Source organism: Peromyscus leucopus, chromosome 8a (genome assembly GCF_004664715.2).
Source record: "Peromyscus leucopus breed LL Stock chromosome 8a, UCI_PerLeu_2.1, whole genome shotgun sequence".
Lineage (NCBI taxonomy): Eukaryota > Metazoa > Chordata > Mammalia > Rodentia > Cricetidae > Peromyscus > Peromyscus leucopus.
In genome coordinates this window covers 33,486,042-33,512,879 of record NC_051085.1, presented here as the reverse complement: position 1 = coordinate 33,512,879, position 26,838 = coordinate 33,486,042, and the positions used below count along the sequence as shown (strand labels likewise).

The 26,838-nt window shown below is 42.1% G+C and overlaps 1 protein-coding gene across 6 annotated transcripts in view; it reads right to left on the bottom strand.

The window, feature by feature from the left end:
- Window positions 1-11,919: 11,919 nt before the first annotated feature.
- Window positions 11,920-26,838, bottom strand: part of Epm2a (EPM2A glucan phosphatase, laforin) — a 103,327-nt gene continuing 88,408 nt past the window's right edge. For all 6 annotated transcript variants that reach the window (XM_037200395.1, XM_037200391.1, XM_037200394.1 and 3 more), the window contains 2 exons: window positions 22,417-22,658; window positions 11,920-14,450 (listed from right to left, as the gene is read on the bottom strand). In XM_037200395.1, the coding sequence (XP_037056290.1) occupies window positions 14,173-14,450; window positions 22,417-22,658 (520 nt within the window). In that variant the 3' untranslated portion in view covers window positions 11,920-14,172. The remainder of the gene's footprint in view (window positions 14,451-22,416; window positions 22,659-26,838) is intronic.

Below are 26,838 nucleotides of genomic sequence, written 5' to 3'. Positions count from 1 at the left end.
AATAGCTTACAATATCCTGCATACATAAAATAATGTTCTTTCCCCATGAAGAGGGTTTTCCTTATTAAGTTCAATTATAACCTTTGAATTAAATAATTAGTGGGCATAGTTTGCTGAAAATGTATCTAATGGGACTGACTCCAGATGAGAATTTCCAGAAGTCAAATAACTTAGAGCAATAGTCTATGGAAGGAAGGGAATGAGGAGAACGGACAGAGGAGAGCAAGTGCCCTTTCTCTTCTCATACTCTCATACAACAAAAGAAAAATGTCCTTTAGTCATTGAATTTGTTAAGATAAAAAATAACTCACTTATATCAACCCTAATAATAAATAAATTGAATAACCATTTGGGCCTGCAACCAAAACTTTTGCCAAGGGCTTTCCAAGGTGCAGCTTGCTGCATGAGACTCGAGGCCAGCAACCTTCAAGTTTGAGATAATCCTGGGTACTGTCTCACTAATGAATTGATATCAACTCCTGCAATGAGCCCCTGAAAGCAATTGTTCTCCTTGTCCAGAACAAATTGTACTCAATCCTCTCTTTACCTCTAGAAGTTTCCAATTTCCCCAACCTTCCCGGCCATGCTCTTAGTCTGCTCTGGCATGCACCCACCCATAGCAGTGTTTCTTCTTACTCCCTAATAAAGTTATCATCAAGAATAATGAGAGGTGGTCCTTCTGTGCTGTTGCTTAGATTGGTACAGTAACACTATTTCTTCTTTTGTGAAAGTTAAAATTAAGCAGATCTTCTAGCTCCTAACTGTGACATCTTTCAAAGGATTGAGAAACCCTTAATTGTCATGATGGAGACAGTGTGCTAGAAAGGTCTAAGTTAGAGAAGCACAAACACAAACCCCTGGTCTCTGCAGGTCAGCTCACCCTGGCTGCTACAGTCCTGGGCCTGTTGCTACTTAAAATTCGTTCTTTGGAGATTTCCCAGTGTGGAAGGAGTTTGTGTGTGTGTGTGTGTGTGTGTGTGTGTGTGTGTGTGTGTGTGTGTGTATGTGTGTGATTTCTGGAGGAGCACAAACACAAACACAGCAAACAATTATCATTCTGTCACCTTGGAACTCAGAATGTGGTCACTGTCCAGTCCATTGAAAACGATTCACAGGAGCAACAGCAGACAGATTCGATGGAACGATGGCTCTGAGCTGAAACAGGGTGGGTAGGTCTGGGGATGTGGGTAGAGAAGCACCCTTTACATTCAGGTTGTTGCTTGTTGGCACAGCCGGGGCCACAGACATTAGAAAAGGATAATTGCTGCTCAAATGGACAGCGAGGGATGGCAAACTTTTAATTTACGATTTTGCTGATGACAGATGGTACATTTTATGGTCTTCTTACTTTGGAAAGTTACTCCTGAAAGTCACAAAGTGGTTTCAATGACAGCCTGTGCTTTATTTTTCTTGGAGGAACTGCTAAGACTCTCCAGGAGCAGCATAGAAGTTATTCTACACTTGAAACTCCAAGGATGTCATTACAGCTCTAAGCAGGCAATGTACAGGTAAGTAGAACACCAACCATGTGTCGGCTCTTCCATCTGTGGATGCAAAGGCTCTTTGCCTGCTCTGAACCTTCAGAAACCATAGAACATGTTCTGGGCAATGTCAGCACTGTCCTGTCCTCAAGACCTCCAGCTCCTGGTGCCTGGGGCTGCCTGGTGCATGGGTTTGATAATCTCTTCAATTGCTTACCTGGTCCTCTGTCTTCTTCATAACAGGGCTGCAAACCCGGGGAGTCCTGAGAAAGGTGGGCACATGAGGATGCAAATCCCAGAAAAGAATAGTCTGTTGTATTCCATGGAGATGAAGCCATACAAGAGGCAACTATGTGTCACTTGTAATGCTCACCACGTTCACAAAAAGAGTAGAAGACCTTGGCATCAGATTTTATTGTGTATTTTATCACTGTGTCTATGAAATAGAAAAGGATTGAAATTAAAGGCGCCACGGCCAAAAGGAAACAAAACAAAATAATCTGCTTTCAGACTCAAGAAGAGCAAATATTAACATTGAATGCTGGTGCATTTAACACAGGAAGCAAAAATGTATGGAAAAATCTATAGGCAAGTTCTTCTAGAGATCCCAGCCACCCTAGCCACTCATCTTACAGCCTAGGGAATACATGTCATGCTGAAGAAATTTACTTCCATCACTTGATAACTGTCCTAGCAACAGTCTACATTCTTAATCTTACATGCACTAAATTCATTGAAAAAGAAATCTATTGCACATGAAAACAAAACAAAATTACCCGTGGGTTTTGTATTCTCTGCTCAGTTAGTCTAGTACCTTGTGTGAGCTTTCAAGTATACACGTAGCATTGACTTTTGCTCTTTGTTAGTGGTGTTTTGGGGAACAGGGTCTCCTTATATAACTCAGGCTAGCCTCAGACTCGCTATCCTCCTCCTGTCCGGTCTCCCAAGCACTGGGACTGCAATTGTGTCACACCATGTCTAGCTTGCATGTTTGTGTGGTGGTTGGAGGACAGGTTTCAGGAGTCAGGTCTCTCCTCTCCTCCTATCCTAAGGCCCAGAACTGAACTCAGGTCAGTAGGCAAGTGTGTTAACTCACTGAGCCCTCTTCTGGCCCTGACATGCATTTCTTAACATGTTGGAAAAACAATACTTGGTCTCTTGGTATAAATTTAAAATTCATGATTTTAAAGCATGACAAGGAAGATGTAACTTGGTCAATTAGCTTTGAAAAATAAACCCAAAGACTGGTTCTAGGGAATCCATAGCCAGCTGGGCCTTTCATGTGATCTGAGCTGCTTGATTTACAAATGTAAGTGAAACTTCCCTTGAGCTTTCTGATATATGGATAGTACGAAAAATGAAACGTAAGGCAGGTGAGCCAACCATCTACTAACTACATCTATCTAAGTAGGGACTTTGCAGCAGGACAGACATACAAAGTAACTATGTAGCTAATCAAACGCATTATCTGCCTTATTCCTGTGCTCACCCGGTAAAAATCTTGTCCTTGCCTTACCTCAGTGGAGCCTCTGAGCCAGTTCCTATTTTGGAACTGCCCAATTCCTGAATCTGTGTTTGCTCGAAAATTTTCTGAAACTCAAAAACTCCTCAAAACAACAACAACAACAACATGTGTATTGTGCCTCACTTTACCCTTTAACTCTCTGAAAGATGAAAACCTCACTGAAGCTTCTGAGGCTGCTTTGAAAGGTGTGGCCTTTGGATGCCAATGACTACATCATAAGAGTTAGAGGCGGATTTGTGTAACACGACTGAAGGTCATGACCCAAAGAACAGACAGCAGGGACCTGGGCTCAAGCTCGGTTCCTCAAGCTCTGATGAGTAATGTGTGGCTCTCAGAATTCTAGAATACTCAGTCCACTGCACGAGCCTTAGCTTTGGAGCAGACAGGGGAGAACACGAACACGCAGTGGACCAGTGAAGTAAACAGCAAGGACCACAGGACCAATGACAATGTCAAATCCAGAAGGTGTCAACAGGGAGTCCAGAAGAAGTGAGAAAAACACGAAGGGGACACACGATGCGACTTGATGTAGAACAAAGAGCACATACAGCGTGAAGAAGGCAGGAGGGGTTAAAGTGATACTTGTCTGTGGCTCGAAATGAGAGTGGGGTGATGGGTGACAGCTCGCTGCTGGACATCAGGCACAGGACATGAAAGGAAGGAGCATCTCTGTTGTGTCTCCGCACCTTCCACTGCCCCGAGAGCTCCATTCCGGTGACTTCTATAAACAGGGCTGCACAAATCAATAGGAGGAACATGAAAAGGAAAATTCCATTTGTGTTTTTATGCCCTCACTGCCGTGGGTGCCAGCACTCACCGGTTTGCCTGTTAGAGCATCTTTGTTTATCCTTTGGTTAATACCACTTGTCCAGAGTTAGACACTGTGGCCGTGGCTTCTAAGTCCCTGTACATCAGATTCAAACACAGTTTGATGTATACACATACTCCGGCATGCACACCTAAAACTTTACCTTCAAAAGCAGTATCAGAATTATGTTTGGGATGCTGCATCATTCCTGCTCTGTTCTTTTATTATTCTCTCTTGTAAAGTAATCATATGGAAAATTTCCTTGCTGCTTGTCCTGGGTGTTTCATACATATTGCCTCATAAACCATTCAAGGTCTTGGTCAATGAGAGGAAATTGTTCCTTTTTCCTCCTTAGCTGACCATCTCTCTTCAAGCAAAGCATATTAGCACTTTTTCAGTCAACAGGTAGTACAAAAAAAGTGCTACTTTGGGGGCTCATTTAAGCTTCATATATTTTTAGAGTCATTAACAGTACTGAGGAGCTAAAGATGCAGGTGCCTCATGGGGGAAATCATGAGACAAAAAGCTGCTTCTAGAATGAGCCTGTAAGAGCCAACGCGCATCGAGAGCTAAGAGCCTCTGCTCCTGAGTGGACAGAAAATGTTGAATTGACACAAACATCGAATTGCCAGCACCTAACTGGCAGTAAATGATGTTGAAGCAAAGAACTTAAAGAACAGAGGAAACAGAGAGAAAATGACTCAGCAGATTGTCTGGTAAATGAAGTGAGATTCAACACCAGCCTTCTCTTTAGGTATGCTTGGCCAACATATCATCCTCACCAGTAGTTCTCGCCCTTTGAAAGTAACAGACAGTAAGTTCTTCCAAGGGCAGACAAGGGGTGGTGTATAGTTGGAAGATTAGATAATTAATCAAAACTTGGTATGTCTATTACACTCGCCTTAAGCAGTGCTCTGATCCGCCACTTGACCTGACAAGCTCAAAATTGAAATACAACAAATAAATACATGGGCCAGACTTGACTAGCCAATATGTTTAAGGTAATATGGTCCAGAGAAGTATGTCAGTCAGTGGATGAGAATTAGCGTGTAGCGTGAATTCTAATTGGTCTTAATAACAAAAACCCAGAGTCAGATATAGGAGTAAATGCTGAAAGATCAGAGAAGTAAGGGAGCCAGCCACTAGAGAGACTTCTTACCTCTACTGAATCCTCAGACTGAAAAGGGGGTGAGCTCCTTTCTCCTCCCGCCTTATAGTCCTCTCTCCACACAGCCATATCACTTCCTGTCTCGACCTGCCTTAGTGCTGGGATTAAAGGCATGAGATCCCAAGTGCAGAGATTAAAGGCGTGTGCCTCCAACATCTGGCTCTGTTTCTCTTTTAGACTGGATCAATCTCGTGTAGCTCAGGATGGCTTTGAACTCCTGATCTTCCTGTTTCCTCCTCCCAAGTGCTGGAATTATAGGTGTGTGCCAACACTGCCTGGCCTCTACGGCTAACTAGTGGCTAGCTCCCCACTATGATCTCCAGGCAAGCTTTATTTGTTAGAGCACAAACAAAATATCACCACACTAGCTTGTGAATGATCAAATGTCAATTTACTGCCACCAGATTGAGTTTTCATCAGAGTGGCCTTAATGCATTATCTTCATGAAGAGTTTATAAGTGAAAATAGGAGGAATAAGTCGGGCAGTGGTGGCGCACACCTTTAATCCCAGCACTCGGGAGGCAGAGGCAGGCGGATCTCTGTGAGTTCGAGGCCAGCCTGGTCTCCAAAGCGAGTTCCAGGAAAGGCGCAAAGCTACACAGAGAAACTCTGTCTCGGGGAAAAAAAAAAAAAAGGAGAAAAAAAAAGCACCAATACAAATAAAATAAAAATAAATAAATTTGGGCCGGGCGGTGGTGGCGCACGCCTTTAATCCCAGCACTCGGGAGGCAGAGCCAGGCGGATCTCTGTGAGTTCGAGGCCAGCCTGGGCTACCAAGTGAGTTCCAGGAAAAGGCGCAAAGCTACACAGGGAAACCCTGTCTCAAAAAAAACCAAAAAAAAAAAAAATAAATAAATAAATAAATAAATTTAAAAAAAAAGAAAATAGGAGGAATATAGTGATTTATATTCAGTCAAGAAACCTGAACAGCCAATAACTTTGGACAACGATTACCCCAACAAAGACATCCTGTATTTCTGGGATGTCCACTTTCTTTACAAGTTCTCATGGGGAAGTTATCCCATTGGTTCTGGATAACTTACTCTAGTATTCCCTACACACATAACATGAACCCCGGCATACACAATATGAACCGCTGCACGTCTCAAAGGATTATACTGTTTCTGCTGTACATTCCTCTTTCCCAATCTTCTCTAACATCTCTAGGAAATGGCCAGATCCAGGGGAGCATCCTGTTTACTCTCTGAGCCCTGCATTTCTTATGTACTTCTTCTTATTTGCTTTTGTGGTACCTTGGTGACTATGAATCTGGAGCTTTAATGTTTGTGGGAAAGAAGAAATTCTATGTTGACCTAATCAATAATTAGAATCATAGGTTGTTAACTTGGAGGGGACCTTATAAATGGCATGATGAAATCTGCCTTTCAATGATCAAACCTCATCAAAACATTGGCAGGGTGGGAGAGGGAGTGACTTCAGATTTGAAATTATTTAGTGACAAGGGTCTCTCTCACAAAACAATCTGGTTTACCATTTTCCAATTCTACTCACAGTTGCTTCTTAAAATAAGCTGCAGGCTACCCTGCTGTTAATAACTAATTATTGTTGTCCGCTGCTACAAGATAATTGCCTTATTTATATACAAATATTAACATCATTTCTTTCCATGGTCTTCTTTTCTCCAACCCAATCATCCTAAACTCTTATTTCAGTAATTACAACCTCTTAGTATGAATATCCTGTGTGCCAAGTGTGTGCAAACCCTGCACAGTGCCTGGGAGGTAGTAACCATTTGCCCAGTTCTTCAAGAGGTAGAATTACTATTGTGCACGCCCACACACACACACACACACACACACACACACACACACACATACACACACACACACACACACACAGAGTCTAGTCGATTCCACTTATGCTGATGAAGAAGTCAAAAATCTTTGCACACTTGTTCCATATTCTCTTAAACATGGTGGGTGACAAATGTAGTTGGAAGGTTTCTCCGGGCCAACCAGGCCCCCATAGCCACTCAGACCCAAATAAACACACAGGCTTATATTAATTACAAACAGTATGGCCTTTAGCTCAGGCTTACTACTGACTAGCTCTTACACTTAAATTAACCCATAATTCTTATTTATGTTTAGCCATGTAGCTTGGTACCTTTTCTCATTTCTGCCTTGTCATCTTGCTTCCTCTGTGTCTGGCTGGCTGGTGACTCCTGACTTAGCCCTTCCTCTTTCCAGAATTCTCCTCATCTGCTTGCCCTGCCTATACTTTCTGCCTGGCGACTGGACAATCAGTGCTTTATTTATCAACCAATCAGAGCACCACATATTCACAGCATACAGAACAACATCCCTCAGCACTGAATGCTCAGTTTCACAACCATCAGACCACAAGTTCATGATACCCTTTCCCTGAAGTACCCAAAGACGCCTTGTTTACATCTTTCAACCTGTGATAAATGAGCCCCCTGTTGGCCTCTTCTTAGCATCAACAACAAATGATTGACTCACTGAGATACCCTTAGACCATTTTCATTTGAAATGCCACTAAATAGCTTTAATTTTGCAAAACTTCTATATGATAACCTTTCTATGCTGAGACACTGGGAACTCATCGGACAATTGAAGTAGAGATGTAGTACATGTATTCATCATTTCCATCAGTGAAAACAATGATGAAAAATTAGATCCTACATAGAAAGATTCTCTTTGATCTGAAAAGAAAAAGGACTATTGAGGGTTAAAATATATTTTATATTGACAACAAATATTTTGGTGAAAGTAATTTCTAGACAGAGAATATTATTAAACACCTCTAATTAAACTAAGATATTTGCCCAGTGACAACTTAAGGCCACTCTCCAGAGACTTGTTTGTTTTGTATCCATTATTATTCTTCCCATAGATACAGAACTATTTAAGCACCCAGACGATGAAACAAATTTTGTCTACACAATTATAATTACTAGTTCCCAATGACTATATACAAAGCTCCTTCAGTTAATGTTTTTAAATATATAATGATCCCATACCAGCTGTTTCTTCCATTTTGAAACCACAGATTTAATAAACTACTAACATTAAAAATACCCTATGTGTACAGAATAGAAATATTTTTAAGAAACAAATCAACAAAATTGTATGGCTCTTGGAGAAAATGATATAATATAGAGAAAATGATCAAAATTAGGCACTAACTTCAATAAATAATAACAATACTGACTTTTCTGGGATGGAGAATTCCACTCGTCAGACACCTGAAGTCCACAACTAGTGTGCTTAATCTTGGCTATGGCTTTGACTTATGATTTCCTGAAGCCTGTCCATGTTTGGGATTTTTTGTATGTTTGGCTTCATTTGGTCAGCAGAATAGACAAAGGAGGAGTGGGGGTCAGGGGACCCCTTAGAATGTCTGTTCTGTTGATCGTAAGAGAAATTATGGAGAGGGTGTGATGAGGCAAACTTCTGGATTAGTCAGAAGAAAACCTGACTCCTGAGCCTGGAAAAACTTTGTTCTGGAGAAAGCTCGGAATGGAAGCCAGAATTCTAGTTCATGCCTGCTAACTGTGGCAATGCATCAATCAAATCAACACACAGGCAGATGCATAGTCTTTGCATCTGAAACTATAATCTGGTATTTATGCTCCTGTTAGAGAATAAGGGAAATTCTATTTTTTTAGGGTCTCTTCATCCCCAAAGACAAACTTTACCCAAGAACATACATGACGTACATGACATTCTCTCTTTTCTCAACATGTAAACCAACAGTGTATATTACATCACCCACTATGTTAAGCAAAAGCTTAATAAAGAAAAATGAAAAAAAAAAGTTTATGGCTGAGACCAATGTTAAGGAGCTTTCCATGTTCTGAAAACTTTTTGTTTCTCATCTTTTTAAAGATTCATTTTTTTATTTCATATGTATAGGTGTCTTGTTTGTCTGTCAGTCTGTATGTATGTATACCACATGTATGCAGTATTTAAGGGGGGCAAAAGAGGGTGTTGGATCCCCTGGAGCTAGAATTATAATAGTTCTGGGGCACTATGTGAATTTCAAATCCAACCCAGGTCCTTTGTAAGCACAAACACTGCTCTTTACTGCTTATCAATGTCTTCAGCCTCTGGTTTCCTATCTTCTGTTTACGACATTAATGCACATTGGGCCTTGATGACAGCACCTTGGCTTTTAAATATTTCCTTTAATAATATTGGTATGTGACCTGGCATAACTACAGCACAAGAATCCATCCTGTCTTGTGTTTCAACAGCTCCAAATTTCTGCCTCTCTCTATTTTTAACTAATACTCTCAACACAACAACAGCACAATCAGGATAACAATAAGTCTAAGAGTTCTGAGTTTGAAACCTGCCCAGAATTTTCCAAGAAAAGCAAGAAACCATGGTTGGAGCAGAGCAAATAACTTAGAAGATAGCAGCCTATCAGGTCAGAAGGATGTCAGGAATATAGATTGTGTGGGCCTGTGGAAGTTTTGATGTTTACCCTCAGTGTCATTGGAAGTTAGGCACAAATCTGACATCTCACAGTCCACTATGTAGATTTGATAGGTGTGGGAATTAGCGAGAGAGGGAGGTGGCAGAATCAAGAATTGCATATAGTCAGAGTATTTATACTAGAGATATGACATGCCATCCTGATGGATCAAATGTGATGGCTGAGAGGAAGAGGAGTCGAACAGGACTTGGGTACAAACCTACTGCTCATTGTGTCCCCTGGAAGATCAAGTACAGAAATCTTAATTCCTTGAGTATCAGTGTAGGGAGGTGGGGTCAGAGCCCTCATGGATGGTAAATATCTCTCGTGTAGAAATGGTTTAGCTAGCATGACTCCAATTTCAGTCTCACCTGAGAACATTTGTCCATTTTTCATGAGCTGAAGTGCCGCAAACCCCACCAGGAGCCAAGCAGATCTTGTCATCACGGTTTTGGACTCCCAAGGCTCCAGAATCATGAGACAAAAGTCTTCTTCTTTATTCACTAGCCAAAGTAGCCTCAAGTATTATGTTACAGCAACGAAAGGAAGATATACATATCCATGAAATAGATTTGAAAAGACATTTGCTATAATGGTTTAGGGAACAAAGGAACAGATCCATTTATGCCCTTCCTCTTCCCTTTAGTACTGTCCTTATTTTTATACAGAAGGAGCTTCACCAATTTCTCCCTCTACTCTTAGGCTTGCCCTTTCAGACTTGCTTTCCTTTTCCAGTGGGTGATAAAAAATGTATACTGTTCCCACTGTTGACTCCAAACATTACTTAGTGCTGATTCTTCTAAATGGGATTTTCAGCCTCAGAGAAGTCGCTGCATGCTTAGCTGGTCTCTTGAGCACAGAACTTGGCTCTCCATTCACTTCCATTGTTGCACCGTCTTCTTGACTCCTTCTGAAAGCACCCTCCTTCCTCCTTTTTAGAAATTGTGGTGGTGTGAACGAGAATGACCCCATAGATGCATATAGTTGAATATTGGGGTCCCAGTTAGTAGAACTGCTTGGGAAGGATTAGCAGGTGTGGCATTATTGGAGGAAGTGTGTAACTGGGGGTGGGCCTTGAAGTTTCAAAAGCCCGTGTCATTCCCAGTTCTCTCTCTCTCTCTCTCTCTCTCTCTCTCTCTCTCTCTCTCTCTCTCTCTCCCTCTCCCTCTCCCTCTCCCTCTCCCTCTCTCTCCCAATCTCTCTCTCTCCCCCAACTTTCAGATACAAGCTCTCAGCTACTACTCCAGCACCATGTCTGCCATGCTTCCCACCATGACGGTCATGGACCCTAACCCTCTGAACCCATTGCCTTGGCCATGCTGTCTCTCCACAGCAATAGAAACTAAGACAGGAATAAAACTTAGCTTTGCTTGTGTGCACTGCTTTTCCTTCTGCTTATCCCTTCTCATCAACCCTTCCATCCAGTCTTCCCCTCTACACCGTCTGATCTCGTTTGCACTAAGTCTACTCTGCTCCTCCACACCATGATCACTTACCTGTGTCCCTGCCTGACCCGTCTCCACTGGTCCTCAGTTACAACACTTTGCATTGTAATACAGTGTTTTGGCTCTTTCTCCTCTAAAGGAACTGCATGTGGTTACCTTTAAAGGGAATTGTGATCTTAACGTTCTGTCTTGCCTCTGTTGCACAGTGTATGGCGAGTTCGAATTCCCATCTAGTTCACTTTTGAGTCTCATTTCATTTTTTTCCTTCTCATTCCCAAACTCGTTTTGTTTTGTTTTGTTTTGTTTTGTTTTGTCTTGTTTGAGACAGGGTTTCTCTGTGTAGTTTTGGTGCCTGTCCTGGAGCCTGCTCTATAGACCCGGCTGGACTAACCACAGAGATGCGCCTGGCTCTACCTCCCAGAGTGCTGGGATTAAAGGTGTGTGCCACCGCTGCCACCGCTGCCTACCCCAAAACTCTTATTCAACATTTATTTTTAGGACAAGCCAAGTGGACAAAGAGAATATATATATTTATGTTTTGCTAATTTTTTTTTCTTTTTACCAGTTTTGGCAAACAAAATAAAAGAAAGACATGTTTGGAGTCTAAAAGGCAGTAATGGTATCTCGGTACCTTGGTGCTCCTTCACCAAGCAAGGGATCTTCTTAGGATTTCCTGTGAGAATCCTTTGAGTGAAGTTTCATTGGTCTGGGGATATAGTTCATTTGTGAGGCCCTGGGTTCCATCCCAGCACCCCACACATATCCATAACCCCCAAAAAGCGTTTAACAAGAGTCACTTGAGACAGCACCTTCCATGGTCTTCTCCTAGATGTTCCCAAGTGCCGCCTTCTCTTCTCTGTGGTGCTTCCATCTCAGACGTCCGTCAACCACCCCTTCTCAATAGAGCATGAACAAAGAGGAAAAAGCAATTTGGTGAGCCCAATGCCCTTTTTACAAATAAAAAAAAAATGTGTTTTTCTAGATTTCAGAGTAGGTTGACAGCATTAAACAATTCTGTGGCACAAAGGTCTTTTTTTATGCTTTTATTTAGCAAAGCTCCCAGGTGATTTTTGAGATACATTAGACAACCCACTAACTGAGGGCAAGTGGGGTCATTCTAAAACGTTCATCTGTAGTTCTAAACAATTTCATCAGAGCCATAGATAAAAAGCCACCTGGAAAAGGCCACTGTACAGAGGCATTTGTACAGATGGATTTCTTAAGACATTAAGTCTCTCTCTCTCTCTCTCTCTCTCTCTCTCTCTCTCTCTCTCTCTCACACACACACACACACACACACACACACACACACACACACCATTATATTCGTTTAAAATATCCCATTTAAAAATTAAATTTTACCTAATACATTGTAATTATAAATTGGCTCTTAGACATAGGTGCTGCATCTAGCTATATTTTGTAGGAGAGGCCGGGTACTTTGTAACTGTAGGAGAAATGTTTCGTGTAGGGTACTCTATTCAAAACAAACGCCACCTCCCCTGGGTGTCTTACTGTCATGTTGAAACATCTCTCTTTCTCTTTCTCCCCCCCCCCCTTTGCTACCTCCTCTGAGTGCCTTCATTCTGAGACATCTCTCTCTATTCTGAACACTACTGGAACTCAGGCTGTGGCCTTCTTGTCCCCTCTGCCTCCCAAATCACCATCGCTGCCATCTATTAACACGTTTCTAAAATAAGGAAGAGAAACACATTTAAATATCACACTTTAACTTTTGACGGTATGGGATCTGAGAGATGAACCTAGCTTTGCATCTCATCTCATGGCCTCCATCGACGACAATGGCAGTCCACAGGTGTTTTTGTCTCTCTGGGCTTCACTTCCCCATCTCAACAGACACAATAACCCTTCCCAGAGTGAACTGTGATGGCATTAGACATAGGAAATCAACTGGCACACAGTGGCACTCAACTAAAGATAAGTCCCTTCTGTGCCCTAATATGTTAGTTGGGGACTGTCTTCCTGAGGATGGAACACAGATCTGTTTCTACATTCTACATCTTGCAAGGCAAAGTTTTGCTGACATTTGTACTTCTGATAAAACCTAATGGAATAAACCACATGTCTGGGAGGAACAGCAATGTGTGTTATACTGAATTGAGTACTAAGCCAGGGTCGGCCCCTAGCTGCCCAACACTGATCTCTGGACATGACCTCCTCAGGCTCCTTCCACTCATGACCTTGAGATCACACACCACAGCTTAAAGGAGGTTGAGCAGAATAAAATGGTTTTCCCAAATTCTTTGGGAGCTGATCAGAACATTGTCCCATTTCTCACTGTAGAAACAACTGCAGGGATAGTGACCTGAGACAGACAAAGCTACACCCATGATAGTCTGCTGAAAGACTAATCGCAGGGAAGGCAGCACCGAGCCAGATAAATTGAATTACAAACTTCATCTTGTTCCTGCTTACCATGAGACTTGGGCAAGTCAGCTATGCTCAAAAAGACAAAACTGAAAAATGGTGGTACTGAGTATGGAAGCATACACCATAATCCCAGTTCTTGGGAGACTGAGGCAGAAAGATCACCATGAGTTAAAGACTGACCTTTGTGTGTTATGTTATACTAAAGTGAGTAATACAAACTCTGTCTTGAGGGGGGGGGAATAGCAATTAGAAGGCCAGAAGAAACAGAGGGCTAACGACTTCTGCTGTCATGTGAGGAGGACAGGACAATAAGGAGGTGCCTCAGAGATGTTGACAACTATGAAATGGAATAAAGAAAATTATAGAAAACTGATGTTTTATGCCCATGGCGAGCTCTTTCTGCGTCATATTCAGGTGTATATACTTCTCCCTTCCACTGGCAAATGTCTATAATTTCAGGTCAGTAAAATGTTGTATGTGTTTGTGCACGTGTGTACATGCTGTGTGTGTGTGTGTGTCTGTCTGTCTGTCTGTCACTCACAGTAATGATAAAATCCACATAACCACTCTCGTCTTCCGCATGCCAAAGCATCACAAATCCCTAACAGTCTATGCAGGGCCCGTAAGCAAAGGCCCTGGCCTATGGCAGCAGCAACTGTGGCATCCATACCACCACTGCCCAGCTGACTTTGAATATTTCTCATGTGGCTCGCAGTTTGCCTTTGTAAAATATTTCAAAGGTAAGCCCTACCAAGCTGTAATAGAAGGTATGCCCAGGGGTCCTGAGGGCGACAGTCCCCGCAGTTCCGATGGGGTCTTTGTCTATAGGCCTTCCACTAACCACACCCCTGGTTCCTTATTAAGACAACTACGAGAGGCAATCTGGTCGCCTACAAGCTGCATATGGAAGAGTGAATCTTCCCAAACTTCTGAAAGAAGTCTTCCTGTGCCCGGGCCAAGGCGTCTTCATCAATGTAGACCGCAGGCCTCTTGGCCATGACGAAGTACTGCACCTTCCGCAGACTCCAGCCGATCACGTAGTGGAGCCAGCCGCACACTGCAGCTGTGGAGCGGCCCACCCCAGCGTTGCAGTGGACATACACGGTGTGTCCGTTCTCCAGGAGGGCGTGCAGGAGGCACACAGCCTGTGGCAGCATCTGCACTCGGCCTAGAGAGAGAAAGCCCGGAACCGATGAGGACAGAGAAACTGTCATGTCACAGCTAGAAATTCTACCAGTGGACTGCAGCAGAACCCTGAGCTCGGGGGAGGCGGGGCGTGACAGTTTGCTTCACTTATTGTTTTCATTGAAAAAAGAGTGAAACCAATTTAATACCTGAGAATACCAAGGTGGAGAGCGCATCCCAGGGGCAACAGTCAGTTCTGAACCTGAACTTGACCCCAACTATTCCAGGGATATTACTGCTTTCTGAGCAGCTTCGCCATTGATGCGAATTTCTCTACAACGTTAACGACCACGTTTTGGGGGGACAGGGGTCAGGAGAAAGGATTTTAACATCTTTTTAGAAGCATTCATAGAGATTTGGCAGTGGTTTTAGAGGGTTTCAAAGAAAACTTGATAAAATCCTGACTCTCTCAATCTCTTACTCCTAAGAGTCCTTCCCGGCAAATGGAAAGCACATAATGAGTTCACACTGGTTAGCGACTCAGTCATACTCACTGATTAGACAAATGCAATTTACAACAGAGTTTAGTATGCTGATTTCCATTCAAGTACTTGAGTGGCTAACTTACAGCTGGTGCATGTGGGATACCCAATCATTTTTGCCCCCACAATACAGTGAACACTGACACAGACTTGATTTCTTTCTATGTTGTTGGAGAGTTGTGATCATAGTTGCTACTGTCCTCTGGCTGCTATTCTGATGATCAAATGTCTCCTCATCCTGAGAAGTAGGCTGTGTCCTGTTGAGCCCCAACAGCTCCTGCATCCTGCTGGGTAGGGGAGTAGCCAACCACCAGCCTCTGAGCTCTGAGATGACCATTCTTTGTGATCAGAGGTTCTCGCTACAGAGATATTTAGCGAGAGTGTTTATCTGCCTGGTATTTTGGTGGACAGCATCATGATAAATTACTTCAGAAGGGAATGAAAGAGGGTGACCACCCAGAATTACTGGATTTAAATGATACACTTACAAACTGGCATTCTCAAGTTTCTCGGTACATCATAGAGAAGGACACAATGGCCCCAGGAGGATCTCTCAGGACTACAGAGAACATCTATCTCGTGTCCATATTGCGGTTCCTCTTGGATGACTGACGAGGTGAGAAGCCCCTCCCTCACCTGCAGATCTTCACTGCAGCCTAGAATTCTCCCTGGAGCTTTCACTCGTGGGGCGTCCTCTTCGGAAGTGCTAACTCCCTGAAGTGACCAGGTCAGGACCTTGGAATCAGGAGCCAGTGCCTAGGAAGGTGGAGTTTTCACAGGAGCTCACCATGGCTCCAAGGTCCCCTCAGTCCCCGACCTAACTTCAGGCTTATCAAGCCCTGAGACAGAAGGAACCTGCAGCAAAGCCCTAAGGATCCTCCAGTCTTCCTGTCTGACTTCTGTCGGCCCCTCTCAGTAAGAGATGAAAAGCTACAGGCACCACCCAGCAGTTCTGAAATGTGTTCACAGAAATGTGTATGAGCAGGCACACAGGGCAACCTCTCAAACTAACTGTCTGTCTGTCTCTCTCTCTCTCTCTCCTCCTCCCTCCCTCTTCCCTCCCCCCCTTTTCCTCCCCCCTGATACCAGTCCCTAAAAACATCTACATTAGGCACACACCAGCTCCCATGATGTTCCACAGAGGCGCAGATGTTAATTTCACTCAATCTGCACCTCTGGTTTCAGCTGAGTAGCCTGCCACACGGTTACTCAGGGGACCCTCCCAGAACCACTCCATATCCAGAGCATCACATGGGCCAGTGGGTTGCTCCTGGCAATCTCAGTAACAGGACTGTGTGCTGGATCCACCACTTGTCTCAAGGGATCGGAGGCAGCAAACATCCAGAGTACGCTGGAGTGACTATGCTAAGAAGGGTGTGATCTGCTCCATCACAGTGAAGTCTGTGAGCCGTTTCTGGCATGAAAAGAATGCCCCTGATAATTCTAGGAACCATGGCTTCTTTCCGTTCTGCCACCACTAGTCCCCTTGGACAAGCTCCCTGTAACAGTTGCCACAGCAGGAATTTAACAGGACTATCTTAAATATACTTTTAAAATCAAATGTCCAATCTATAGAGAGACCAGAGTGGACTCTGTAGACAGATGTTCCCAAAGGGCAGCTCTGCTCCAACAGCCTAGGTGATGTAATACACTTCCCCTTTCCTTTCCATCTGCGGGAGATCATTCAAGAAGCAAGAACACTGTACAGCCGCTATGGAATCAGTGATGGTTCCTCAGAAAGCTGGGAACAGACCAGTACCTAATCTAAGATCCAGCTACACCACTCTTGGGCATATACCCAAAGGACTCTCCATCCTACTAAAGAAACACTTGCTCAGTTGTGTTCATGGCTGCTCTATTTATAATAGACAGAAACCAGAAACAGCCTAGAAGTTGGCCAGTGAGTGAATAGATAAAGAAAATGTGGCACATTTATACAACAGAATATTACTCAGCCGTTAAAAAAGAACATCATAAAATTCACTGGTCAGTGGAAGGAGTTTGGAAAAAATCATCCTGAGTGAGGCAACCCAGACCCAAAAAGACAAATATGGTACATACTCTCTTATATGTGGATGTAAGCTCTTAAGTCTTTGATAAACAGGCTACAATCTGTATAACCACAGAGGTTAGGTGTGGAGGAAGGGACTAGGGGTAAAGGGAGGATCTCCCTAGGGAGGGAAAATAGAATAGATATCTCTGATGGATGGGGAGGGGACTAGAATAGAAGGATCAAACAAGGAGGGGGAGAGAAGAAAGGAAGGGGATAAAGGAGGGTCAGGGAAGGAGAGCCAAACCTAACGGCCATTTGAGGGGTCATATGGAAACTGAAAGTACAGTAGAAGCTTCTTAAAATATATACATATTTGAAGGAAATCTAAATGGAATTATCAGGTAAAAAGGCCCAACTAGACATTTCTTACCAGCAAAGGAGACTGTCAATGCCAAGAATGGGTTCCATAGAATTGAGTTGCTGGCCAATGGGCTCCACTGAAACCCACACAAACAACCCAGGCGATTGGTCACTCTCTACGGACTGCTAGTGAGGCCCTATTGATGAAGACACAACTCACTGAAGACAGAGAAGCTCTGAGAGGAAGGGTGGACCCATGCCACAGCCCTAACCCAGATCTCCAACTGATAACCGTTTCCATAGGAAAGATTAGTTTTCTCCAGTGGAATCTCAGTGGGTACACAGACCATAGGTAAGGACAGGCTTCATGCTCAGTCGTAGATGGAAAAAACCACAACAAAAAACACCTAACTCAATGGCATTTTGGGAGGGTGTGTGTGTGTGTGTGTGTGTGTGTGTGTGTGTGTGTGTGTGTGTGTGTGTGAGAGAGAGAGAGAGAGAGAGAGAGAGAGAGAGAGAGAGAGAGAGAGAGAGAATGAGAATGCTTTGCCTGGGGTTTTTTTAAGCTTACATATTTTTGCTTATATATTACAGTTTCCAGTTTTGTCTTTTTATGGGTTCTCTGTGTGTGTGAATGTGTGTGTCTCTTTGCCTCTCTGTGCCTCTTGTGCTTTTTCTTTTTCTTTTTTCTTTTTTGCTCCATTTTTTTCCTGTTTGTTTTGTCCTATTCTGGTTTGTTTTTACTTTGTCTTATTTTATTTTTTAGATGCCTATTTGTTTTCTAAGGAGAGAGAGAAAGGTTGAGGATTTGGATGAGTGGGGAGGTGGGAAGGCTTTAGAAGGAGGTGGGGGAGGGGAGCCCAAAATGAAGTATATTGTATGAAAAAAAAATCTATTTTCAATAAATAAAGAAGCAAGTCCACAGCTTAGGAGTTAGGAATGGAATCCTGCGAATCTGAGGGTGTCCTACCATAGGTGCTGACAGTCCCTCTCAATATTTACATGAAGGAGCCAAGGCAGAGACTTGGCCCATTGAAATCCTGAAGTGGCCACTCAAATGCTGCCAACCTGACTCCAACGCCTCTGGCCGAGACTCCGTTCCATGTTCCTTCCTAATCTACCTGGTTGCTGGCACTTTCTCTCATCTCAGTCTGAATTCTCAAAATCCCTCCATGTTGCTGTGACCCTGTGGGACTTCAGTGTCTTCCCAGCTCTAACAAGTCTGCATGCGAGGTCCCAGTGCAGAGAGCCTGAGACACCAAGGAATGAAAAGAGGGTCCTCACTGTACAAGAGAATCTGTGTCAACCAGAGCACACAAAGTTACATTTCACCTCCGTGTGTGTGTGTGTGTGTGTGTGTGTGTGTGTGTGTGTGTGTGTGTGTTTCACATGAAACTTAATTTGACAAGTTTCCAGCCTTTAAACAGTGAGGTAAAAACAAAATCAGATTCTTTTTCGAAAGGTTTACTTGTTATCTTATGTGTATGAGTGTTTGCCTCCAGGTTTATACGTGTACCCTATTCGTACCTTGTACCAGTAGAAGCCAGAAGAGAGTGTCAGATCCCATGAAACTGTTACAGACTGACTGTTGTGAGCTACTATGTGGGTGCTGGGAACCAAACCAGAGTGCTTTGCAGGAGCAAAATGTGCTTTTAACCACTAGCCATCTCCCCAGCTCCCAGATTCTTTTTTATGGAAAATATTCTAGCTTTTAAATGTTGCTAACTAAATTGAAAAAATTACAAACCTTATGTAGGTCAACCAAAACTCTCCACCATCTGTGTTTCTCCCCTTGGAATTTAAAACGAGCATTGGGTGTGAGTAGATGCTCGCTCGACAATCATTAAATACCTCACTAACAACCAGACAAGGAACAACAGCAAAGCAGCACCGCTTGTTTGATCTGAGACACCGTTAGACTTCTCTGTTCTACCTGGTGTTCCAAACCTGCTACAGGCTAATCTAAGTCTGGGATGACTAAACACTTCCTAAAAGGGAAGTAGGTGTCTAACAAACCAAGGTTATTAATAGGGAAAAAAAAAAAGACATTTTTAGTACCTGACACCTTAGGACCTGAAATAAGGGAGGGCAGAAGCCCCTAGGGAATGCTTTGCTTTGTCTAAGGTTGACCAAGAAAGAAATCCACACCATGCATGCACATCTTTCCTTTCTTACCCTGGAGTGGGGGGGAGGGGCAATATATAACTGTACACATTGTTATTTTACTTAGGCAGACTTGTTTTCCACCTTTGAGCTATAGTATAGACGAGAGTCCATCTTATCTGTAACATCCTTCACTAGAAACTTAAAGAACTCCCTAAGTGAGGAGCTATAGACCCATGACAGCTTCTAGGCAGAGTCAGTTTTCTTCACAAGCATGTCTCCTGTAGGTTGACCAGGCTGCAGAGGATGGTCCTGCACCATATGGTCAGCACAAAACAGACCCCTTGAGTTATTCACAAAATAAACAAAAGAGAGTACAATGTGGGAAGGGTAGAAGAAGGTGAAGGTGTGCATGCAGGTGGATCTGGGAGGAATTACAGGGAGGAGTCAGGGTGAGTCTGATCAAGATATGTTTTATGAAACTTCCGTTTTATGAAATTCTAATTCTCAAAAATTAATTTTATGAATTAATAAACTATTTAAAAAAACTTGTGACTAATTCTATAGTCTACTATAATCTAGTTAGTAGAGATTCCCACTCTTGGGTGTCTATCTAATACAGGAATTAACCTGCCCATATTCCAAGCTACTCAATGCCTAGAAAGCTCCAGCTTGCCCAGCTTCTGGTCCCATGGTCAGTATCTCTGCATAAAGAAAGAGATGAATTCAGCCTGCTGAAGAGAGAGTGACCGACCGAGGCTGTGGTAACAAAACAACAGCCGGAATCTTAGAGCTCACTGGGAAGGGAAGAGGCTGTTCCTGGAACAGAGATCAACCCTGAGTCTGACTTCCCCTGAAAAGGTAGTTCTAATGAGCAAATGCAGTTTATTTCACCAAGGTAAGTACTGGAATTCAGAGATTTTTCATTTCCCAGGTGAGAGAGACAAACCACATTTTACAAAAGAAGAAGTGAGAAGAGGATGATGTCTGAGCCTTATACGACAAAATGTACAACAGGGAGTGTGGACAAGACAACTGATTGTAGCAGGTCTGCGACAATTGAGTCTAACACACTCTCCTTTGCAGACTTAACCTGACAGCAGCGCACAGCAGCTCAGAATGCTTCCAGACGGATCCCATCCCTCCCACCTGGAGTTCTAAAAATATCCCGGTGGATTAATCTGTATGTGCATTGGTCTATAACTGTGAGCTCCATAGACTAGTCTGTTGGTAGACGGTCACCCTGGCACTCAGGAAGAGTTAACTCTTTGAACACTTCTCCAGGTTCAACTGAAGCAAAGGAAGACTCTATTCAGTGTCAGTTTGTCCTGCTGCAGGTAGGGGGGCCAGAGGTGCATACTCTGCCTGAGGTGTACGAAGAAACACGTAGTTGCTGCTTCACAGCCTGCCTTGGGGAGCAGTGCTGTGAGTCAGACTGCTACCCTCCAAACCTGGTTGTGACCTGACCCTTTCCAATCTGAAGACCTGGTCCCACTACACACAACCTTTTGTAGCTGTCTCTCCCTCTGCAAAACGGAGGTGACTACAATGTCTACCTAGAACCGTCTGAGAACTTGGTGAGTTAAAGGATGTCAATCACGAGTGGGCTGGATGCACAGCATACCTGGTACAGAGAAAGCTGAGGGAAGAAATGTTTTCTGGCTTCTTAGCTAGGCACCCAGAAGAGCAAATCATTTCCCTCCCCAAACTGATGAACTCTCTACAGCTCTCTGCTGCCCTCTGCTGACACATTGTCAACACTGTCATCAGGATGTGGTTCCCTTACCTGAAAAGTTACCCCTAACTCAGCAACTGTCTATCATATGTATGTATGGCTCTGCTAGAACTCCAAGCTTCTGTGCCTTTGTCTATGTCCCTTATTGCACCCACATTGCGTTCTCTCTGTCCAAGCCAGGCCCGCTTCAAATGCCATAGAATTCATGTAGCCTGCCTACCTGCCCTCCTCAGAAGGAAGCCATAACCCCCAGGGCACATCATATTATTCATTGTCCACTCCCCCCTGCACTGTAATTTGTTTTGAGCTTGCCTTACTGCATCTACTTATGTCACAAATGTGACTTATTTGTCTCCGCATCCCAAGCAGCAACCAACCATGGCAACCCATTCATAAAGACTGCTCTCTGGTGCTTGATCATTCAATGGCGACTCTCTACCCTCCTCCCTACAGCGCCCACGCCTCATCTCTCACATTATCACCCATCTTACTGCACCCACCTCACTGGATGGCCAGGCACAGCTCCAAGCTGTCCCCGCTGCCATGGATGTAGACTTTTGATGAAAACACTAGAGCAAGAAGAACCTTGGCATTTCCCAGTTTCTCATCCTTCCCCCTGCTGTAGCTACTCTCTAGCGGTTTGACATTCTTACTGTAGCCCAAATCCTGGTGGTCCTTCCACATGCTCAGCCCCTCAACCACACTGGTCTCTCAGTTCATAACATGCTACATCCTCTTCGTACACCTCGGGCAGAGTCTTGAAATCACTCCTTCTTGCATTCTCTCCCATCTTGTCCTTTCACCAGTTACTGCCTTGATATGACCTCAAACACCACTTCCTCAAAAGCATTTCTAGATCATCCTCCCAAGCTCTGCAGAATAGCTGCGCTTCTTGAAAACTAAGCCATTATGCTTTCAAACTCCTATTTAGTTCAGACCATTAACACTTGCCATCCCTCGGGGACTATACACTCCTTGTTCCCTGACACCAGCATAATTCCACACAGAGTAGATACACAAAAAATATATATTATAGTACATCATGTATATATTATAAAGTATATATTTAGTATAAAAATATAAAAAAATTAAAGAAGCCATGTTAAACAGAATCCTGTCAAAGTGTCTAAAGACATATTAGCTCCAAATCCTTGAATTAATGCCATTTTTAAATTAATATTTAACACATTCAATTATAGATGACTGAAAGATGGACAGTAAGCATGTCTGTGAAACAAGTCCACCTAAGAACTAGACTGCTTCTTCTGACCCTCACCCTCAGTGCTCATGTCTGGTGTGGGCATCCAGATGTAGGCCAAGCCTTCTTCCTTGTACAGCTTCATCATGGTGTCTGGAGTCATGGGTTCAGGGTAGCGGTTACAGCCTGAAGAATTCTGGATGATATCCCATTCGGTCTGGAAATTCATGACAGCTGTAATTCCTAATTCATGCTTCAGTTTGATGGTCACATGTTCTAGCTGGCGAGGGCAGCTACCCAGCCAGACATTTGGTAGAATTCTAAAAGAATGAATGGAATCAACAATTACTACTGCTCTAACTTGAGATCTCAGTATCTGCATACAACATGTATCAGTGAAGTACAACTAATCTATTAATCTGATGAGGAAAAGCTGCATTGTTTTGAGGTTATAAGAGACAATACTGTTTTTATAAAGTTTCTGAATTGATCTTGAAAGGAAAATTAAGACTTCATCAATTAGCAGGAATGGACTCAACAGAAATTTTAGTACCTTTTATGAGTGAGGAAATTTCCTCATTGTGGACAGAAAATGAACATTGGCAAAGAGCTTAGAGTAGTTTTTTAGGAGAGATTGGCAAGTGATACCCCAACAGTAAGAGACTTCAATTGATAAAAAGAACCAATTGGGTCTTTTCTCACACTGTGCAGGGAACATCAATATCTGGAGCACCTACATTCTATACTGATGCAAATAAATCAGGAAAAGCAGGCTATATATCAGAAAATTTAAGTAAAGTGACTCAAAGCCCTTATGGCTCTGTTCAAAAGTCAGAATTATATGCTATTCTCATGGTATTATTAGATTTTTCAGAACCTCTTAATATAGTTACTGACTCTCAATATGCAGAAAGAGTTCTTTTACATCTACAAACAGCTGAACTTATTCCTGATGATTCAGAATTAACTTTGTTATTTATACAATTACAGGAAATAATTAGGAATAGGAACCATCCCATATATATATCACATATATGTCCCACATATCAGATCCCATATAGGTCTACCAGGTCCTCTGTCCCAAGGGAATGATGAAATTGATAGCTATTAGTAAGATATGCGCCAGAAGCCTCAGAATTTTGTAAGAAACACCATGTTAATAGCAAGGGTTTGAAAAACAAACTATCACTTGGCAACAAGCCAAGGAAATGTCCTACTTGTTATTTGTACACCCAAACTCGACTACCTTAAGGAATTAACCCAAAGGGTATTCAAAGAAATGAAATATGGCAAATGGATGTGTTTCATTTTGCAGAGTATGGAAAATTAAAATATGTACACCACGCCATATGTAAGTGTCCAGAATTTCAATGGGCAACTGCTTTGAGTTCTCAAAAGGCAGATTCTGTAATTATACATCTATTATAAGTTATGGCCATCATGGAAATACCTATACAAGACTTAAAATGCTCCAACATATGTCTCTAGTAAAATTAAACAGCTTTTTGCATGTTACAACATAAAACATATTACAGGTATACCACACAATCCTACAGGACAAGCTGTTATAGACAGATCTAATTGCACTTTAAAAGAAATGCTTAATAAACAAAAAAGGGTAATAATAACCCTTAAAGATAGATTGCACAACGCTTTATTGACTTTAAATTTTCTAAATGCTAAATGTTGAAAAGGCAACAACAGCGGCAGAAAGACATTGGATGGATAATAGAAAAAAAAACTGAACTAAATCAGCTGAGATACTTTAAAGATGTGCTGAATTCAGAATGGAAAACAGGATATGTGTTACATTGGGGGAAAGGTTTTGCTTTTGTTTCTACAGGAATACAAAAGTCATGGATGTCATCAAAATTGATTCAATTTGAACAGAAGAGACCTCTTGATTAGGAAAGGTGACAATCAATGTGGTGATTCAACCTGATGAAAGGGAAAACTCGCCAAATTAGGGTCATGGCAGGGTTTTGTTTTTGTCTTTCCAGAAAAATGAAAACATCTAATTGAGAAATCTAAAGACTTTTGAACAAGTGAATCATCGAAAAAAGATAAGACACTTCCAGAAAAAAATTACCACAGAAAGGAGTAATCTTGCCTAATGGTATAGAATACTTCCTACAGGATAAAATTTCATACACCTTTCAAAATGTCTATTTTTGCTGGTCTCTACAGACATGTTAAACAGGTGGTCTTTATGTAGTCTTGACTCAATTAAAAACCAATGCTGGCTTTGGAGTTAGAGTGTGGCTCTCTCCTTCTCTAAACCCAACCATGTTTGTTAAAATAAAATTCAAAGTTTCTGTCTCATATCAAAAGAGCTACCTGGTATGGAACAGAAGAAAACCAAAATCTAGGGACCATTATATTGTCACTAATAACATACCACTGTAATTTATTTTGAATCCTTAAAATGTTTTTGAAGGTATAAGCAGTATCTCAAAATTTGAATTTTTTTATATTAATGATATTACAAAGTACTAATTCTAAACTTAGGTTTCATGTAGCTTCCTATACATGACTTCAGGCTTAAGTTCAAACAGATATTTAGGAATTAAGCCTGGATAACCAAGATATATTTAATATATCATGGTCCTTCACCCTCCCTGATATTTACACCATATAGCATTTAGTATCTTTAAGTATTCTACAATGAACGATAAGCATTCCTAACAACGTCTGAAGTCTCCAAAAGGATGATGGGAGCCCACAAAGATGATTCTACCTGGATTGTGATAATGCCACTAATCTGATAAACATTATCCAAAGATCATCTTTGGACTACAAACTGCTCAGGACAAATCAAAGGTAGCTAGCTGAGATGATCCACCCTCATGCACTACTCTCAAATGATGCAGCAAGTTCTTCTGGACTTGACAATTGTTTCTGTTTTTTCAGGGTCCCCTAGAAATGCAATCACCCCCTCCCCACCTAGACTACAGGAAGTAATTTTAAGAACATGACACCAACAACTCCAAGAAGCAGGATGGATGGTTTTTGGTCTTTCACTGGGTTAGGGATAGTTGTCATCGTGTCTTGTATGTGTGGGTGGGGGGTTGGTTACAAGTTGTTATTGGATATGGTCAACAAGAAAGGGGGATAAATATGATAAGATAAAAAGGAAGATTATTGAATCAACTTTTTTAAAAAAGCAACTACTAGTCTTAAATATTTTACATTGGTATGGATTTTTGTATATTGACAAAAATTTAAGGTAATCATCCTTATACTGTTCCTTTGCTTCTATTTTTGCTTAAGGTATTACCTATACAGCTTGTACCTATAAAGCTTGTCTAATTACGCAATGTGAAGTTTTAGTCCTTAAAAACTATATAGGATAATAAAGAAATACAGGTTAATAGTCCCCCATATCTATCGGCCTTATAGTGATGTTAGATAGGTTTTCTAGATAGAGAGAGATACATTTCAGATAGATAGGTAATCTTCAAACCTACAGAGCATAGCACTTGAAACATATTAATAACTTATATTATTCTCAACTTGAGATATGACTGTTCCTGGTAACAGTGACCTACTTTAAAAAGAGGATGATGGACATCAAAGAAACTCCATATAGAGTTTGCTTTCTTTGTGGCATAAGCAAGCCATTAGGAAAAGAAACTGCCCTTGCCTTGACCGATGACAGTATGCTGTCCAAACTGGACAAACAGGAAACAAAGAAAGGCGACTGTTGAAATCTGCCAAGACAGGGTGGGACAGTATTCCAAAATGTCCTGCTTCTAAAAGAGTCTATCAGATATTCTAGGCCTGCAGGCCAAAAATGGATGCAACATTACAGAGAAACTTTTGATGACTGTCCAGGCAGCCAGCAATTTCTGTCATTTCTCATAATTTTTGAAGTTGCTTATTTGCACTTCCTGCTTACTCAGGTAATAATGTTTCCTTCTCATGTCTATGATTGGGCTGAAGACTAGACAGTTACAGTTCTCCCGAATCTTGGCAAAAGGTATATTAGGGACAAAGTTTTGAACTCTTCAGGACAGGATGGTTAATGGAGTAATCTTTGTGAATTTGCCAATTACTTATGGATTAGACATTGAGAATGTATTTTTTACTTGATAATTATTCTTTTTTTTTAAGATTTATTTATTTATTATGTATAGTGTTCTGCCTGCATGTGCCCCCTCAGGCAAGAAGAGGGCACCAGACCTCATTACAGGTGGTTGTGAGCCACCATGTGGTTGCTGGGAATTGAACTCAGGACCTTGGGAAGAGCAGTCGGTGCTCTTAACCACTGAGCCATCTCTCCAGCCCAATAATTATTCTTGTTGCATGTAGTTTCATCTTTTTTAAGGTTACTACCTTTCCTTTCTATTTGGACAATAATTGATAATAATTTTTATTGTATACAGGAGATAGAACCTTTCCCACTTAATTAGACAAAAAGGGGGAAATGCCATGGGAATCCTGTCATCAGCCCTCTAGCCAATTAACAGGAGTGCTTTGGCCCGAGGGGCGGGGTTTACA